Consider the following 19,381-nt stretch of genomic DNA (forward strand, 5'->3'; position numbering starts at 1 on the left):
CTTTAAGACAACACTTTTATGTACCATGATATAGATCTCAATGTTTTATTCTCCTTTTTCAGTACAACTTATAGTGAACAAACTATATTGTGCTCTTTGCCTTGGATGCTTTCAAACCTTTATAAAATCTTCTGATTTTCCTCCAGTCCAGACAGCAGCACTTAGTGGATTTTAAGGAGGGTGGGTCCCAAGCTTTTATTGTCATTGTAAGACAAGTTGCTCCTTGAGAATCCCAGGTGTTTGGCAGTATGTTTAGATTGGGGACATATCCCAGAGAAAGCAGAAATGTGATTTTTATTTTATTTTTTACAGTGCCTATTTAGATTTGGAAACTGAACAGCTGTTGCATTTCATTCTTCGTTGAAATTTCTGTTGAAATTTCGAAAACAAAGCCATCCCCATATCTCTGTACCATTTGATTGGTATGGGTTCAGTATACTTGTTTTTTCCCATAAGACTTTTTTCTGCTTTTTCTTGTGAGGTGTTAACTGCACATCCTTAACTGTAATTGTAAAGATTACCACCTTTTCCTGCGTCCTCCAGGCAGCAGGCAGAAGTTCAAGAGGAGATGCTTGCCCATAGCGCTTTTAAAATGGGGGAGTAAAAACACTTAAACTTTGCCATCTGTCCTGCAGAGGTAATTAAGATTACAGCAGTTACATTTTGTTTAGGATGTGAACTGCTCCACTCAGTAGAGGGGGGGAAATTAGAGGGAACATTGCTCACCCCCACCCGGGCAAGTAGAGACAAGCCCCAGGCACTGGAAAGCGAATGAGCAGTGGCAAACTGTTTGCTTCCTTCTCTCCCTCACAGAAGGTAAAGGTGGAGTGAAGGACTCTCACGAGACACGATCTTTTGAGGGGAGAAGAACCGGTCTGCTGCTTGAGGCAGCAAGAGTTTATTATATCCACACTGCCCTCACCGTAAGATGAGGCTGTGGCTTACAATACTGAAGCAAGGGAAAAGAGATGCTCAGGCAGAATCCCTGGAACGCTTGCATAGCATAATTACTAGTGATAACAAGCTACCCCTGGCACCTTAAGCTGCTTGCAGTGACAAGATGGGCTAAGGTCAGGATTAGTGTACCAAAGTCACTGATCAACCATGTTAACAGAGGCAGGATGTAGAAGAGAATCAAGATTGGTGTGCCATATCGTTAATCCTCCCTTACAGTGGAGGGAGGAGGACATTCTGGCATTTGTCAGCATGCCGTCGCCAGGAAGTGACGCTGGGCGGCGCTCTGGCAATGGGGCTGAATATTCGATGGTACCATTGAGTTTCAAGCCCCATTGCCAGAGTGTCACCCAGCGTCACTTCCTGGCGACAGCATGGTGCGGTGCGTCTGTTGTCCCCGCAGGAATGATCCTGCAAAGACGTCTGTGTCCCCCGCCGAATCATGGTAAGTACTTGGGGAGCCTGGTTGGAAAATACCTGGAGATTTTTGGGGTGGAGCCGGAGCGGTGGGTGTTGCCTTCGGACACATTTCCGGTGATGTCAGGGGGTGTGGCATATGCAAATGAGTTATTCTAATGAGTTATGCTAATGAGCTCCTGCACCTCTTTTTCTACGAAATAACACACACACACACACACACACACTTTCTGTGAGCCACCCTGAGCCTGCCTTGGCAGGGAGGGCGGGATACAAACAAACAAACAAATATCTGTATCTATCTATCTAGGCACATTTTCTGGAACATTTTCCCTCTTTTCCTCTCTGTTTGCTTAATTGGAATTGCTTTACATTGTGCTGATGTTTTCAGAGACTACAGAATCTGTATCTATCTATCTAGGCACATTTTCTGGAACATTTTTCCTCTTTTCCTCTCTGTTTGCTTAATTGGAATTGCTTTACATTGTGCTGATGTTTTCAGAGACTACAGACACAGATTAGGTGATACCCTTTTTGTGTGAGAAGAGCAGCTAATTCAGAATAAAAGTGAATTTTGGTTATTTTTAAAATATGGACCGCCTTGAACTAACCCTGCCATTTCAACCTTTCATTCACCTGTTATGTGATAGTTTTGTAATATCTTGTAGTTAGCCTTAGTCTGAACTATCTTGTAGTATCTTGTACTTTTCGACAGTAATGGAACTAGAAAGCTGGCACTTGCATCACAGTGAGATCGGCTAAGCTGTTCTTTTGACTGAACACAATCTGTGTGGTCCCTGCTGTTTGGCTGGCAACGCAGTGCATTCACTGGATTTGCAGGAACCAATATCACCCTCTGCAAAGCTGCACGCATGTCAATGAGGGGAGGAATCCAAGAAGAGCCAAACAGAAAAGACAGAAAGACATCTCTGTAAACATTTCTTTATTAAGGTGTAAATGGAAAACTGAAGCAGGAAAGGGTGCCGGTGTGAAGGCTGCCAGGACAGAGCTCCTCGTGAAGCAGAATATCTACTTGTGCTGCTGCCTCACGTGGCAAGAATATCAACCCCCAAGTCCACCAAACTCAGATTTCCATCAGCTGTTCGGTACCCATAATAATTTCATTAATGTGTTTAGCTGCAAGAGAGAAAGGGAACACGATCTATAAGTTACAACCAATGCCTTTTCAAATTAAATGTAGGATAGGACATGATGTGTGTGTGTGTGTGTGTGTGTGTGTGTGTGTGTAGAAATAGATTGCTGTGTTACAACAAACCTGTTTATTCCACCAGAGACAATTGATCAAACAGGAGAAGGTGACTCTAACATGACTGTTTACAAGCATGTGTCACTGCCACTAAACAACAAAGGCAGAGAGGAACCAGCAGCTGTGGCTGACAGGTGCATATATGGGCACTACCTTGGAACCACACAGGACCAAAGGAAGGTAGTGCTGTGGAAATGAGAGTACAGCTTAGTCTGCCTCCCCCTCCTCAACTCCCTCTTGGCAAGGAGCTGAAACCTCTTCTGTGTTAGCCCTCTACTGAACTATGCTCAGATTTACCAGAAATAAAGGGCTATCTAGGAGACTTCAGTCCCAGGTCGAGAGGCAGTTCTTTTCAGCTGGCTTTACCCCTTTTTCAGTATCCAGATAGGCTTTTGCAAATTCTCCATCTCCCCAGAAATGTCTTACCAGGCTGTCTTTTATTTGCCATTGGCAGGGTTACAGATGCATTCAAGCCACAAAGAAAAGAGAGGGATTAAAGAAGGTACTTTTCAAAAGGGTCCCAGAATTTGGACTCCACTTGGCACAATTGTTTCTGACTGTGAGCATCTGTGCCAAGCAGATCCAGAGCCCACATCAAAATTTTTGATTAGCACTTGGTGAGGGAGCAGTGCCTGGCCCATTTGTTCTGGGTGCTCCAACCTGAATGGCTTGGAGAATGGTGTGACTTGTTACACAGGAATTTCTGGTGGGAACTGATGAATGCTGCAACAATCAAGCTCCTTGGAAAACACAGGCTGAGAGAGCTCGGCAGAAATCTTGGGACCTAGCAGGCTGCTGAGCTTCGGTGACAAATAAACTGTAACTTGAATAAACACAGTCACAGAAATGACTCTGCTGCAGCAAAAAAAAACCTCCACCATGGCATGAGCATTAATGGCAAAGTATTTTCCTCCACCTGACAGCAGATGTTTGCTGGCAGTCTCCCTCTTTGAGAGCCCTGCCTTTGGGAGGGATATGAAAGTATCTCCTTGTTGTTTGCTCAGTTAGCCTCAGACAGATCGCTAGTGGTGGCGGCAAGGCTGAGTTGGGAATGAGGAGGAGGAGGAAGGCAGGGAGAGAAGGGGTTACGGCCAAACCCCAGGACCACCACGAAGTTTCAGCCCTAAGGGTGTCCAGAAAAGGTTCAGTTTACTCACTCAATTACATACACTGTTTTATAAACCCTTTAAAATAAAATAGAAAACAGTCCCTGGCACAGAATTACTGCTCTATTATATACCAGTGATGAAAGACTCTGCTGTGTATTTCCACTCTTTAAAAGCCAGAGATCGTTTAAATAATAATAATAATAACAATATTTTAAATAGGGAACAAGGAAGGGGAGGGTGGAAACGAGACTGCAAGAAATGCATACACAAAAACACACTGTGGGTGGCTCCAGCTGGTGCTTCCCTAGGAGAGACAGAGCAACTCTTCTCTCCCAAACTGGCCTAGTGGATGTGAGCTGGAATGAAGGGGATACCCACCAAGGTTTCAGGACACAGGGAGCAGCTGCAGCAAGAGGTCAGGAAGCAGGATAGCTCTGGAAGAGCCATGTGGTGATAGAGAGGAGAAACAGGTGGTGAGGCTGGCTTGTTTATGCTGGTAGGGTGAGTGGGGTCTTCTAGTGAATACTTGCTCTATTCCTCTCAGGCTTTATTTAGACAGTTACAGTTGTGGTAGAGCCACAAAGGCCTCACACTGTTTACAGGACTGTATGGTACAGCTCTCAGAACCCAACTCTCGGGAGCAACTGCAGCTCACAGAATGCAATTCTCCACTTAGATTTGAGGCTTCATGAGCTGGCAAAAGCAACCTTTGGGTGTTGGTTGAGGGCCCTGGAATATTCTCAGGGGAAAGAGTTGCTTAATAGACCTATTAAAACAAGCCATATTTCTTTCATTCACAAGCCTGGTAACAAGCCAAAGTATCCACTAACAAAATATCTCCACTAAAACAATAATCTTTAGCCTCCTGCTAGAGGACAACCATTTTGTTGTGGCCTAAGATCAAGGAAGGTATCTCTATGCAGAAGAATGCTTTGCCAAGCCATGATTACATTGTATCTGGTTACTAAGTCTTCTTGCACAAAACTTGGAGCCTGGGGAAAAGAGCAATATTTTATCCTACAGCAAGGTAGTGAAGGTGTTAGTGGGCAGACCCCTCCTCTTATTGAGGGGTAGTTTGCATGCGAACACCCTTTGTTTAATAACATCCCAGAGTCATACATGCCATGCAGTCTGGCCGAAAAACACACAAAAATGGATGCCAGTTTAACAGGCCAGAGAGACAGACATGTCTGGGCGCAGATTCTGGAAGGTGTAATGTCAAGGTGTCTGACCCCACTGCGACCTTCCTCCCCACTCTAAATGGTATGCATTACTTGGAACAATGGGATTCCCAGAATAGGTTGCCTCAACCCAAATTAACTTCGGACCATATCCTATCAACTATGGGGACCTCAGTTTCCCCTTCCCACTCCTACCTTTCAATAGCAATGCTTAACACTGACAGCTTTCCCAGCCAGTACAATGGATAGGTCATCAAGCAGCACTTTGCATTAAACACACAACTATAAGCCACCATAGTTTGCCCCAGATGAAGCAACCAGGGCTTCGCCCAAAACATTGTTCATCTCAGGACGAACGCATCAGGAGTATTGTTTTGGGAGCACCCACATCATCCTGCCCTAGGGAGAATTTTCCCTATAACTGGGCTTTTCCGAGCCTCGGTTGTGTGTGTGTTCTCCTGGATCCAGACCTCAAGCCCAAAACGCAGATTGCTTTGTCCTTGCTCTTCTGGGGACTTCGTCCCTCTAGCTAGGTAAATATCACCCACCCCCAATCTATATCCCTGCTACTCTGTTTTATCTTTGTTAGCCTTGTATGTGAGTTCCCTTGTGTGCTCTTGTGTATGATTTGCTTTTTCATTCTCTTAAGATAAAATCCTTTCCATTTAATTTGGACTGGTTTATTTCAAGAGTTCTCAAGGGGAAAATCCCCATAAACGCTGGTGGAGATCTTGCTTGTTACCCCCTCTTGCAAGCTCTGTCTCCTTAGCTAACTCCCCCAATTAAAAGGAGGCCGCCCATATGGGTAACAAAGGCATGGCCAGAAGTTAGTTTCCAAAGATATGTTGAAACTGAGGGACTAACTACATGCTATGAAGTCCTCATGTCTCGTCTGAGTCCACGATGAAGACTTTCAATCAGACCTGTGGCGCAAGTTCCGTGCTTGGAATTCAATTCCTAGGCATGTACAGATCCTGTTCAAAACAGGACTGCAGTATACATGGAGAGGGACTTTATGCTCCTCCCCTCATACCTTTTTCCGGACATGAAAAAGCCCTGGGGAGTCACTCACTGGGGAAATTTACATGTATGTATCAGTACATATAACCTCTGCCAATGAACCAAACAATGACTCCCCAGGGCCATTTCAGCTTGGGAAAATAGCATTTGGGGTGTGTGTGTCAGATGGGAAGACTTAAGTCCCCACTTCTTGTGAGCAGCACTCCTCTCTCTGTGTGCCTGGGAACTGAGTTCCGAGCACAGAACTCAAAAAACCACATGTCCCTTGAAAGTCCTTGCAGTGGACATGAACAGGATGCAAGGACTTTGTAAAAGTGTAGCTAGGCCCTGAAATATCTATTAATCTGATTGTGGCAAAACATAAGCTCAAACCCCAGATGTAATCTGACTAAAGGCCATAGGTTGCACTTACTGGAGAGGAGGAGAACAACGCAGAAACTATGCCCATAATCCTGGAGAAGGACTGCTGGCTTCCCAATCACTTATACTAAAGGAGGCAGAGCTGGCAGATGAAATCTAGGGGCATGCAAAGGAGGGAAGGGTGGGATTTCCAGCTTTGAAAAATGCACCGATTAATGGATAATCAGTACCATGAGAGAGACTGGGAAGTGTGACCCTGTGGACTGTCTTGGGTCTCTTAGGGACATCTGATATCATAAAAAATGGCATCATTCTGGAGTGGGAAACACCACACTTCACTGATTGCACTCTTAATCTGTTGGAAAGCTTGGATGAAGGCTAATACCTGAACTGAACTTCAGTTTCAGACAGAAGGGCTGTTGGTAAGTGATTATATCAAGATGATGGAGTCTCCCTCACTCTGGATGGGTTTCCTTCTCCCTTAAGCAGCAAGGGCACAGTTCCTTCTCCCTTAAGGATCCAGCTCAGGTAGCATTCATGGCACAAATAACTGTGATAAGCTATGGCCAGTCCCTCAGTGGTGGCCCCTAGAGGACAGAAATAGTCTTGCTATGGTTATCCACATTCAGGTGGCATCCAGGCTTGATTCCTGTAACAGGATATACACAGGGCTACCTTTGAAGATGCTTCAGAAATTACTCCTGATTCAGAAGCAAATGGCTACACTGCTGGAGAGCCAGTGTGGTGTAGTGGTTAGAGTGCTGAACCTGGACCTTAGGAGGTTAGAATCCCCACTCTGTCATGGAAGCTTGCTGGGTGGTGGCAGGCCAGTCACATACTCTCAGCCTAACCTCCTACGCAGGATATTGTTGTGATGATAAAAATGGTGGTGAGGAGCATGATGTAAAGCCACTTTGGGTCACCCTTAGGGAGAAAGGCAGGTTATATGTTAAGTAAAATAATAACCATTGGGAACACATTTCCCCTCTATTTGAAAGACCTTAACTGGCTTCTAGTTCATTTCTGGGCACAGTTCGAAGTGTTGGCATCATCCTACAGAGCTGTAAATGTTTTGGAATTGGTGTATCAAGGACCATTTGCTCCCATCTGAACCTGCTTTAGGATGGGATCTGCATCAGAGGCCCTTCCACAAGTGCCTCCACCTTCAGGTGTTAGGTGGGTAGCTAAGGGAGAGAGTATCTTCTCTGTGGCGGCACCCCAGCTGTGATACTCCTCCCCAGTCAAGTTTGCCTGGCCTCTTTTTAGGTGCTAGTTTTGTTCACCTATGCTTTTAACCAATAGGCGTGATGCCTCCACTTTTGAGTTCTATTATCTGTGGTTTTAGTGTTGACTCTTACTTGTTTTAAGGCTGGATTATCCTATGCATCACCAGTGGAACATGCTGGTGAAAGAGAACTTGTCTTTCTTTCCCCTTCACCCAGCAGTCCTCTGTGTTCTGTAACGGTGATGTCAGATCATTACAGTAGTCAAGTCCAGAAAGTTTGACTTGGATCTCCTATGTACAAGCAAAGTCTCCTCTGTTTAAGAAGGGCAAGAGTCCAGGCAACAAAATAAGTTGGTAAAAAGCACCCCTGGCTATCACAGATGTCTTATCAAAAATCAGTGCAGATTCAAAACAGGAGGATGAACAAATAAGTGAACCCCTGATGACATGACGGATGTCCGTATCCACTCAGGGGAAATGTTAGAGGTCAGTACCATCAGCTGTACCATCAGGGCTCATTCATTTGCTTGTCTGTCTACATTGCCCCTTCTGCTCTCTACGTAAGACAAACAGGTCAGTTTTTATGCAAAAGAATAAATGGAAACAAATCTGATATTAAAAGGTAATATTCAGAAAACTGAGAAAACATTTCAGTTTTTCAGGACACACTGCTGTGGACTTACTTTTCAACTAATGAACTTCAAAGGGAGAATGCAGTGTAAAACTGCAGAATGAGGATTCATTAAGATGTTTGACTGTTTTTTCTGAGACTTGCACAAAGACCACTTGAATGACATATGTCACAATCTGGAATTCTTGTATTCCATGGCCTTTTGAACTTTCTGTTTACAACTTTTTTCATCCATAACATATGTCTGTCTGTCTTTGAGAATTTACTTCAAGCACTGGAGGAAGTGCTCTATTAACATTCTCATCTGTGTCAGGCACATTTTAAGGACTCCTCGGCCCACTTCTCAGGTTGAAGGAGGAAATCAGACTAGGAGATTAATGAGAATGCAAACTTGCCCTGGCCTGGATAGCTCAGGCAAGCCCGATCTCATCAGATCTCAGAAGTTAAGCAAGGCCGATCCTGGCAAATATTTGGATGGGAGACCTCCAGAGAACACCAGGGCTGGGAGGCCAGAGGCAGGCTATCAAACCACTTCTCTGAATGTCCTCCGTGCCCCAGCAGGAGTCACCAGAGGTCACCACGACTTCCACGTACACATGCACACACACAAATACCAAAAATGGGGGGGGGGATGATGATGCAACCTCTTGTAGAGTGAGTTTTCCTTACATTGCTAGAGAGCCATGCAGGTGCAAATGCCACTACTGGGGCTGCATGTACAAAGCCCCTCTTGCCAGCTCCTAAGCGTTAAATTTCCTACAATCTTCCAGATGCATAGTTGCTGTTATACAAATATCATGGGATGATGTGGACAATTAACAACAGGTTCTCTGACTCATATTTGCGGTTTACAAAGAACCTCAGGCTACAGAAAACCATTTGCTGTTGTGGTAAATTCTAGCCCAGGACAGATCTCTGTATTCAAAATCTGGTCTCTTGACCTCTCTACAAAAATATGATCATTAGCGCAGAAGAGCTAAGAGACCTTTGGATTAAAGCCTCTGGCTTCCTCCAAGAAAGTAAAATTGGACCACAACATCCTGCCAACTTTGGGTTATGGCAAATCAGCTAGGTGGGTTACATAGGCCCCGGTCACATGGGCCGGATATCGCGGGGGGGGGAGGCGTGGCTACTTGCCCCGGCGCAGTTTGATCCGCGATTACGCGATCAGACATGCCAGCGGCACACCACGGGTCCTTCCCTCGGCGCCGGCGGGTAAACAAGGGACCGGAGGGGAATGCCGTGCGCCGGCGCAATCACACCACGGGAGTCTGGAGGCAGCCCGTGGCAAATGTTTACTAGTACTTTGGATGTACTCGTTTTTTAATGCGCATTTTCGGCAGTAAGCCACGGGTGTGCTCCACTTCCCAGATGTTGGGGTGTGATCTCGCCAGGATAATCTGCCCACCATCCGTGCCTCTCCCACGGCAACTTTGCCGTGTGACCGGGGCCCAAAATGGGCAATGGGAAGCTATAGCTGGTTTTTCTTCAAAAGTCCTAGTTCCTTAGTGTCTAAGATAGGGTTGCCAGGTCTAGGTTGGAAAATACCTGGAGACTTTGAGGGTGGATCTGGGAGAGGGTGGGATTTGGGGAGGGGAGGGGCCTCAGCATGGTACAATGCCATTGAGTCCATCCTTCAACGCAGCCATTTTCTCCAGGGGAGCTGATCTCTGCCAGCTGGAGATCAGTTGTAAAAGCGGGAGATCTCCAGGCCCCACCTGGAGACTGGCAACCCTAGTCTAAGACTATTAGCAAATGAAAAGTTCATCCAAATCCCTAGCTCAAAGTAACCAGAACCAAGACAAACCTCTCAAAGTGTTGCAGCACCATCAAAAAGAACTGGAAGGTTTAGAATGAATCTGAATGAGAATTTGTAATGTGAAAAAGTTAGAATGAGATGAATTTGCAGAAACACTGTATGGTTAAGCAACAGGAGACTATGAAGAATCACAGGAACAGCTTGTGGAAGCTATTTAGCTCATCTGCAGGACATGGTACATTAGCAGTATCATGTTAAGTTTAAGTAAAACATTAGCAGTATCATATTAAGTTTAAGTAAAAGGTAAAGGTAAAGGTTCCCATGCCAGTCGAGTCGGACTCTAGGGTTGTGGTGCTCATCTCCGTTTCGAAGCCGAAGAGCCAGCGCTGTCCGAAGACGTTTCCGTGGTCATGTGGCTGGCATGACTAAACACCGAGGCGCACGGAACGCTGTTACCTTCCCACCGAAGTGGTACCTATTTATGCAATTTCTTGCTTTCGGACTGCTAGGTTGGCAGGAGCTGGAACTAGAGACGGGAGCTCACTCCGTCATGTACAGGTCCTTTAATGTCTGTTTGGGTACTGGTCAGTGTGAGCAGACTTGGTAAAATTAGATTGCTCTTGAGATCCCTTCTCATCTGAGTGAAGTGAGTATAGGAATATTAAAATGTGAGTAGTTAAAGAACAGAAAGAGAGATATATATATATATTCTTGGGGGCTCTTCTTCATTCTGGGCTCCCCACCACATGCTGTAGCCAGGGATGAGCATGGGATTTTTCTAATGGTGGATTTTAGAAGACTGATTACTCATTGCTTTAAAATGTTACCCAACCCAAATTTGGGGGGGTATGGTAGGACAAAAATATGAATGAAATAATGAAGAAATACTGGCAACCAGAGAGCCTGTACAGTCACTATCATGACTTACTAAATTGATTTATGCCCAAACTAAAAGACAAAATATACTATAAACACTTCTGCAACTAGAGGTATAAACTGTGTATATAAAGCCAGCCAGCCTTTCCATTGTATGCAGGTAAAACCTAAAAACCACACTGCTTGAAAGAAAAGAAAAAAGAGCACAAGGCATCCATTCCCACCACAAAACAAACAACTTAATACAATACTTTTATAACAGCTCCACATGCAAAACAACAAATCACCAAATTCCCCTTAACAGATATTAATTGTCAAGACCTGGGTTGAGAGCAAATTGTTAGCCAGCCTGTCCACTGTCAAGATTGGGTTCATCCGTTCTGTTTAAGCAGTTGCCAGACCTGTAGTATAAATTTCTTTCTAGAGCCCAGCCCTCATGCTCCAAATGAGGCTGATGGGGCTGGTTTTTATTTCATACCTCGGTGCTGCTTCACCTTGACATCACGGCATGTCTCCTGGATTCAGGCAGAAAGCAGCATGTTGCCCCCTGTAGTCTCTACTGGCAACACTTTCAAAGATCTCAGAGGCTGCACTGTGTAATTTTCAAGCTGCTTGTGTCCAGAAGACAAGCTTGTGATATACACACACATGTGCCTGTATGGCAGCAGATACTTTCAAACAGCTGAAATCAGTCCCAGACTGGTGCCGTTTCAGGGTATCACGGCTCTAAAGAGCCAGTGTGGTGTGATGATCCCAGTATCATTCTAGGAGCAAGGAGATCCCGGTTCAAATCCCCACTCAAGCCATGAAGCTCACTGGGGGAATAGGTCGGTATCTATAGCCTAACCAACTTCACTGGGTTGTTGTGGCAATAAAGAAGGGTGGGCATGCATGCCACACTCTGATCCTTGGGCAAAGAACAATACAAAAATGTAAAAACAGAAACATGACAGTACAACATGACAGGGATCAGGTGGTGGGTATGTAGACTGACATTCTACACCAGTTTGGTGTAGTGGTGAAGTGCGCGGACTCTAATCTGGGAGAACCGGGTTTGATTCCCCACTCTTCCACTTACAGCTGCTGGTGTGACCTGGGGTCAGTCACAAGCTCTGGCACAGCTGTCCTTGGAAAAGAGCAGTTTGTGCCAGAGTTCTCTCAGCCCCACCCACCTCACAGGGTGTCTGTTGTGGAGAGGGGAAGGGAAAGGAGTTTGTAAGCCGCTCTGAGACTCCAAGTGAAGGGCGGCGTATAAATCCAATATCGTCTTCTTCTTCTTCTTCTAAATGACTCACCACACCCACTGCTATGCTGCATGTCTGATCAATATGCATTCCACCAATCATATTTGCTCTGGCTTGACCAGTGATGGTTTGGGGCATGTGATGATAGCCACAGTTAACTGACAGCTCCTTGTATCTGCTAAATGAAAAGCTTTGCTGCTGTCTTTACTTAGAGAAGGATTCATCTGTATACCACTCTTATTTCATGAAGTTATATTTACAACCACTCTGGCCAATTAAATCCATATACTCTCTCTAGTTCACTTGCATACTGATACAGTTGAGAAAGGATAAAAAAAATTCTGGAGGAGATAATGGGTTAGGAATACCAAGCCTTTTGACTACCACCAGTTGAGTAAAAAGACCATTCATTTTGCTTACATTTGGGTTCCAGGTGCTGGCTGTTTCCAATCAGACAGTCTTTGATGTCAGCTCCTTTCTCTATCACTGCATTTTGGCATATGACACAATTCTGTAGACTACACCTGTAATATAAACATAAATGGGAATTTAAAATGCAGCTGGAAATCAGATCAAGCACAGTAGCAGCTACTCAAACCAACCAGTACCATAACAGCCAAGGACATCAGGGGATAATTTGTGGATATGGGTTGAACTATGTGTGTTTGTGTATGGGAAGGACCTATGATATAAAACCCGTTTTACTCTAGATTCCAGCCTTCTCTTTTCCCAGCCTTGGTGCTTAGTTGCTATGACAGTTCTACTGCCAGATGTCACAAAGGATGCACACAAAGGGACACCTTTCACATCCAGGATACTTTTCTATTTGCAGCCCTACAGCCTTGCACAGCCCCCCCCTTTGTATTAGGATAAATATTGCCCCTGACTTTGTATTCATGCACATACAAATACCCTGTGATGTTAAACCAACAAAAGCCATGGTAATAAAGCCTGGAATGCTCTCTGGTTCATAGATTCCCAATTGGTGCAACCTTGTTCACACTACTTTCTAGAATAACGAGGACATAGCCTATATGGAGAAGGGTAGCTTACCTTTCTCAAACTCTTTGCAAAGGATAATTTTAATTTTCAATGTGGTTGGGGATAAAGAAATAACCCCCATTTTTAGTGCCTGGCCTGTCAAAATCACACACATGTGCTGCAGTGCATCTTTTCCTATCTGTCCCTTGAGAATCCACCATTAGACACAGCAGGGATCAATCTCCCACATACTGGAAATGTTCACTGACATTAAACTGTCCTTTCACACATACAACAGTCCAGTAATGGAAACTTTCATTGTGTACGAGCTAGTGTTGGAAAAAGAAAATTAAATCTCAGGTATCTAGCTACTTATGGATGCAGTATGATAATAATAACAACTTCAGTGTTTCTAACACTGATGGAAACAGAAAATAAGTGGGTATAGTAATTAAGAAACCACATAGCCTATTTTTAGCAAGGATGCTCACTGCCTTGCATCTGCAGAGTTGACGAAGCACTCATGTCTATACTAATATTGTGCAATACCAGATCAGTGAAGCACAAACTGCTCACCTCTATGGGATGTTGCAGGAAGAAGAAATTAACTTGGCTTGGGTAACAGAACTGTGGTTGCAAGGAAATGACATGGCATCTCTGTCCCTACTAACACACCCTGGTTACATGGCCTTCCACTAGCCCTGCATACTGGCCATGGGAGGAGGCATGGCTATAATCTCTGTGAAACTTTCAACTTCCTCAGACTTTTAGTGCAAAGTATCACTGGCATTCACTGTATACTCCTTACATTAGAAACTAAGGCTAGATTAGGCATTCTGCTTGTCTACTGGTTCCCCAGTGGGCCCCCCCCCTCTGAGTTGGCAGAGGTACTGTCGGATGTGGTGCTGGAGACTCCTAGACTTATGTTCTAGAGGACTTCAACATTCATGCTGACAACACCTCACGAGGACTGGGCCAGGAATTTATAGCTTCCTTGACTGCCTTGGATCTCTGCCAAAGCATGACTGGCCCAACACATGAAAGAGGTCACACCCTGGACTTTACCTTTTCATTGAGTCTTTGATTAAAGGTTTGGTTTCAGGGCTGGATATTCATCCTGAACTATGGTTTAACAACTACTGCCTGCCTAAAGCCAAGTGAATGTGGCTCCAACATTTTGCATGAGAAGGCACCCAGTTAAAATGGTCTGCCCATGGAGGCTCATAAATCCTACTGGATTCCATAATGCTTTGGGGGATGTTAGTCTTCCAAACATGTATTCTGTTGAGGCCAGAGTGGAAACATGAAATGTGAAGTTCCTTGAAACGGTCACCAAGGTTGCCCCTTGGTGACCTCTCCTACCCATGGGATGAAACCCAGCCCCCTGGTATACCACAGAGCTGGGTGATCTGAAAAGGTTTGAGAGACACGTAGAATGGTGCTGGTGGAGAAACTGTGCTGAATCTGACAGATAATACTACAAAGCAGCAGTAATGGCAGCAAAGAAAGGTTGTTTCTCTACTATTATAGCATCAGCTATTCACACCCATTCCAATTGTTCACTGTACCTCAACATTTGCTGATGCCTAAATCTGAGCCTCTAACATACCAGGAACAGGCAATTAGCTCTGCTATGATGGGAAATTACAAATTTTAACTGGGTCCAAGTCACTGCTAACTCCTTTCTTTATTGATTGACCACAACGAAGGAAAATATTTATTCTGAAGAAAGTTCAAGATATTGACTAGGGGTGTGCAAAAAACAAACAAACAGTATTTTTGGGGGTTGGGTATATTCAACCCGAAAAATATCAGTATTTTCTGATATTCCCGAATCCCAATACTGGTATTTATTTATTTAACTTTCGGCTTATATACCGCTCGAACCTCGAAGGGTTTCTGAGCGGTTTACATATTATTTATAGTACCTATCTAGGGCCACATTAACAGGGGAAGTGATTGCCTACCAGCACCCAGGCAGCAGAACGGGTTCTTGTTGTTATTCGGCTTCTTATTCCGGCGGGCTTCGGCTGTTGATATTTTCCGCCGTTCTTCTTCCTGGTGCCATGGAGCTGGTCTTAGTTCAGTGGCTTCCCCGGTGGTTCTCCTCCTAGAGCGCGGCCACGTGCCGGTCGCAGCCTCAGCTCCCGTCCTGATGGCTCCGCCGCGCCTCACGCCGCCGCGTCTCCATAGCTCTGCCTCCATCCTGGATCGCCCCGCCGTCGCTGTTTCTGCCATCGCCGTTGCCGCTTTAGCTGTCTGCTGCACACCCCTGCGCAGAGGAGGGTGCCCCCTGCCACCTAGTTTATCTACTAGCGAGTATGCTTTACGCTTATGCTTTCGAACCACTGGGTGGGCGGGAAATGGAATGGAATTTGAATTCCCAGAAATCCTGATTTTTTTGGCTCCATTATACCCTATATGGGGACCATTATAGTCAATGGTCCCCATAGGGTATAATAAAGAATCAATCTGGGGGTATCTGGGGCTGGGGGGGGCTGTTTTTTGAGGTAGATGCACCAAATTTGCAGCATAGCTGCTGGTGCCTCTCCTACACCCCCCAATTTTCCCCCCCAAAAAGATTAGACTAGGGGGTCCAATTCTACAGCCCCCTGAAGAAGATGTCCCCATCCTCCATTGAACACCAAAAAAGGTGTTCAAAGGGATTCTGGGCGAGTTCACCCAGAAGGCATTTAAAGGGACTACAATCCTTTAAAACACTCTTCAACTTTGACTATCCAGCGGTCCTGAAAAATTCCAAATATTTTTGGGATTTTTGGGGTTTGGTCATTTCGGAGAGCCAAAAAATAGCCAAATCTATATCCGGCTGAAAGAATATCCAGAAAAGACTGATAAGATATTTCTTGGATATTTTTTATTGGCTTGCAGGCAGGCACCAGAAGTCAGGCAAGGTACGATTGTTCAGTCCAGGGTCAAGGGTCCAGAAGTCAGGCAAGGCAGAGTCATTCAGTCCAAGGTCAGGGGTCCAGAAGTCAGGCAAGGCAGAGTTGGTGGCTTAGCATTATCATAGTTGTGTCAGCATCTAACAGCGTCTCTGGGCTGGTTTTTATAGCCCCATGCCTAAGAGTCATGCTTGGAGCCAACTACTCAGAAACAATCCTGCAACTACTCATTTTTGTTACCAGCAAGCAGCTGGCATCAGGCCAGGAGGCATGCACTTTGACATCTTGTCTGTAGCTCTGTTCTCAGCCTCTGTCTGCAGAGCTCTAAGGGTGTGTGTAATACCAGTGGGCTGGGAACGGGCAACTGAGGTTCACCTGCTGAATCAGGACTGGAGGGTGTCAGTGGCTCTGCACCAGCTGTTGGCTGTGAATCCTGACAAGCCTGCAGCTCATTTTCCTGCTGGTCAGCTTCTGTTAACTCAAGGCTGGCTACATGGGGTTTCTCTTCTCCTGAGGAGTCCTCACTATCGCTGAGCCCTGGCTGACCCACAACATATTTTTTCAGCTCGGATTTAGCCGAATGCACACCCCTAATACTGACACTGTTCCATTGTTCATCTTTGGTACTTATAGCAAGTTTTACATCAGAAGAAGGCAGTAATGTATAACTAATCAATGCATGCTTACTTCACACTGCACTAACTCTAAACCAATAGAAAAGCAATCTATACTTCCTTCTTAACATACTTTTAAGAATACTACTACCTTATCTGTGGTACGCTACCAGGTTTAAGCCAAGGTTTTTTTGCTGATAAAGTACCAAGAATACGCTCTGATCTGGATGTCAATTGAAGAAAGGCCTAATACACCTCCTGGACGATTTATGGATCATTTGACCCAGTTTCCGTGATGGAAGTGGACAAGATCCTGGGCTCTGTGAAAGCACTATTTGTACCTTGGATCCTTGCCCATCCTGGCTGCTAAAATCATGTAACCCTTAGTAAGCTTTAGTATCAGCAAACCCTTAGTATCTATTATAGATCAGTCACTAACTCAGGGCACCTTCCCTCGGCCACTCAAAGAGGTGGTTATCCGTCCCCTACTTAAAAAAAAAAATCCCAACAGAAAAATGATCTGGCCAATTATCACCCAATCTCTAATCTACCTTTTCTGGGCAAAGTTTTTGAAAGAGCTGCAGTGCACCAACTCCAGATCTTCTTGGATAACTCATTTGCTAGACCCTTTTCCGTCTGGCTTCAGGCTGGGCCATATGGGACAGAGATAGCTCTCCTTGCTTTAGTTGATGACCTCCATCTGAGGGTAGACATAGGCCAAGCCTCTCTGTTGCTCTTATTGGATTTATCAGCAGCCTTTGATACAGTAGATCATGCCATCTTGTTGGGGTGCCTGGAGACAGAAGTAGGTATCAGGGGATGTGTGTTGCTGATTGAAATCATTCCTCATGGATTGGATTCAATGGTTGCTATTGGAAACCAGTTGTCATCAGTGTGGGATCTATCTTGTTGGCTTCCACAGGGTGCAATTCTATACCCCATGCTTTTCAGTCTGAAGGTCCTGAATCATTAACTGGCTGCTGTGGTTAACTAGTTAAAAGTAAACAAATTGAAACTAAACCCTGAAAAGACAGAGGTAATGCTGGCTGGGAAGGCAGAGGTGTTGAAGGACACTGTTCTTCCCGCTTTTGATGGAGTTCAACCAACAGTTGCTGATTCAGTTAAAAGCCTCAGCATTATACTGGAGAAGCAAGTTAATGCAGCTGCAAAAAAAAAGTCTTTCTACCCACTAAGCCTAACCCGAAAAATGGCCCCTTACCTTGATATGGCTGACCAGGCTACTTGGACCCACACCACAGTAACATTGGTGCTAGACTACTGTAACACATTGTACATTGGCCTCCCCTCAAAATCAACTCAGAAACTTCAACTGGTCCAGAATGCTGCAGCTCGGCTATTATAAGGACCTGGATGGAAGCATGCATATTACTCTCATTCTGCACATGCTCTGTTGAGTGCCCATTCATTACCAGACTCAGTTTAAGGCACTGGATATCATATACAAGGCTCTTCATGGATCTGGCCTGTCTTATTTGACTTTCCCTATGCACCGCCATGACAACTTCACTCATGTCAGCAGGGGCTTCTGCAGGTGTCAACCAGCAAATGGGCAAAATCAACAACTGCTCACACATGTGCTTTCACCATTGTGGCTCCCACCTTATGGAACAGCCTCCCTGAGAAGGTCCGGAAAACTCCCACTCTCCCAGCTTTCTGCTAACTATGCAAAACCGAGTTATTCAAGAGGGTTTTTCTGCACAGGTAATAGGGTTGGTCTATACAAAATGGTTCACAAACTTATTTGGATAAATTATTAGGGACTGTAGCTTATTGTAAGTAGGATACTACTGTGCAATTTTTGTACCACTTAATGTGTCATTTTAATACTTACGCTATGCTTCAGTTCTTTATGTTGGTTGCTGACTTCTAAAACCCTAATGCATCGGTTATTGAATGTCCCATTTTGTTGACTGTACTGATTTACTTTGTGTAATCCACCTTAAGTCCCTCTGAGAAAGGCAGACTATGAATAAAGTAAATAAATCCAGAACCAATAGGGTTTGTTATGCATGGTTTCTAATTGCTGGGATTTCTAAGGACCCCAGCCTTTTCTCTACACTGAGCCATAATACTATATTTCTTTCCTTCATTCTAGTTTTTGGCATAAAATCCAAATTTTGCAACTAGGATAAATTTGGATTTTTTCCCCCTTTTGCAAATGTAGGGTATTTTGTGCTTTCTGATTGTAGAATTAGCCAGCATAATTTGAACAAGTAAAACCAAAGGTTTTAAATTCTACTTCTCCAAACTGCAACGGAAACATGTTTGGGAACTCTAGATACTTCACACTTAAAGTCCCACCTATTCTTAAAGCTTACACAGGGTAGCTTTAGCTCCTGGGAAAGTCTTCCCCCTATTGGTTGCCACAGTCATTATTCCACTGCTGTCAAGGAATCAAGGCAGCCCATCACTGCTGAGCCAATGGCATACAGAGGGATTCAAGCATCAAGAGAGACCCTGACTGGACTTAATGAAAATTTGCAGGAATACAATCATAATGCCCTGGGTTGCTAAGGAGACCGACTCCCATCTCAGTCACACAATCAGAAACAGAGCTTCTGCAGTCAAAGCTGAGTTGACAATCCTCTTGTTAAAAAGAATTTAACTCCCTCTCTAAGACATCATAGGGTTCAGAGAGGAGCAGGCCTATACTATGAAAAGGGGGACATTTTGAACAGGCAAGCCTCTCCTTGCCCAACTGCCTCCCCCTCTAACACGGGAAAGCTGCAGGGTTATACATGATGGAGTCATCTAGCTCAGGTTGCCTTGGCAAGGCCTCTTATTGAGATGTTAATGGGGGAAGGCTGTATAGACAGCCC

At 44.8% G+C, this 19,381-nt stretch overlaps 1 protein-coding gene across 1 annotated transcript in view; it reads right to left on the bottom strand.

The window, feature by feature from the left end:
* Nucleotides 1-2,328: 2,328 nt before the first annotated feature.
* The window catches only part of LOC107107905 (translation initiation factor eIF-2B subunit gamma-like), a gene marked incomplete at its 5' end in the record, with an annotated part of 71,646 nt that continues 54,593 nt past the window's right edge, over nucleotides 2,329-19,381 (bottom strand). The window contains 2 exons of the mRNA XM_015408269.1: nucleotides 2,329-2,508; nucleotides 12,464-12,567. Coding sequence (XP_015263755.1) covers nucleotides 2,456-2,508; nucleotides 12,464-12,567 — 157 coding nt within the window. The remainder of the gene's footprint in view (nucleotides 2,509-12,463; nucleotides 12,568-19,381) is intronic.

The sequence above is a fragment of the Gekko japonicus genome, unplaced genomic scaffold, assembly GCF_001447785.1.
Source record: "Gekko japonicus isolate JY-2015 unplaced genomic scaffold, Gekko_japonicus_V1.1 scaffold258, whole genome shotgun sequence".
Lineage (NCBI taxonomy): Eukaryota > Metazoa > Chordata > Lepidosauria > Squamata > Gekkonidae > Gekko > Gekko japonicus.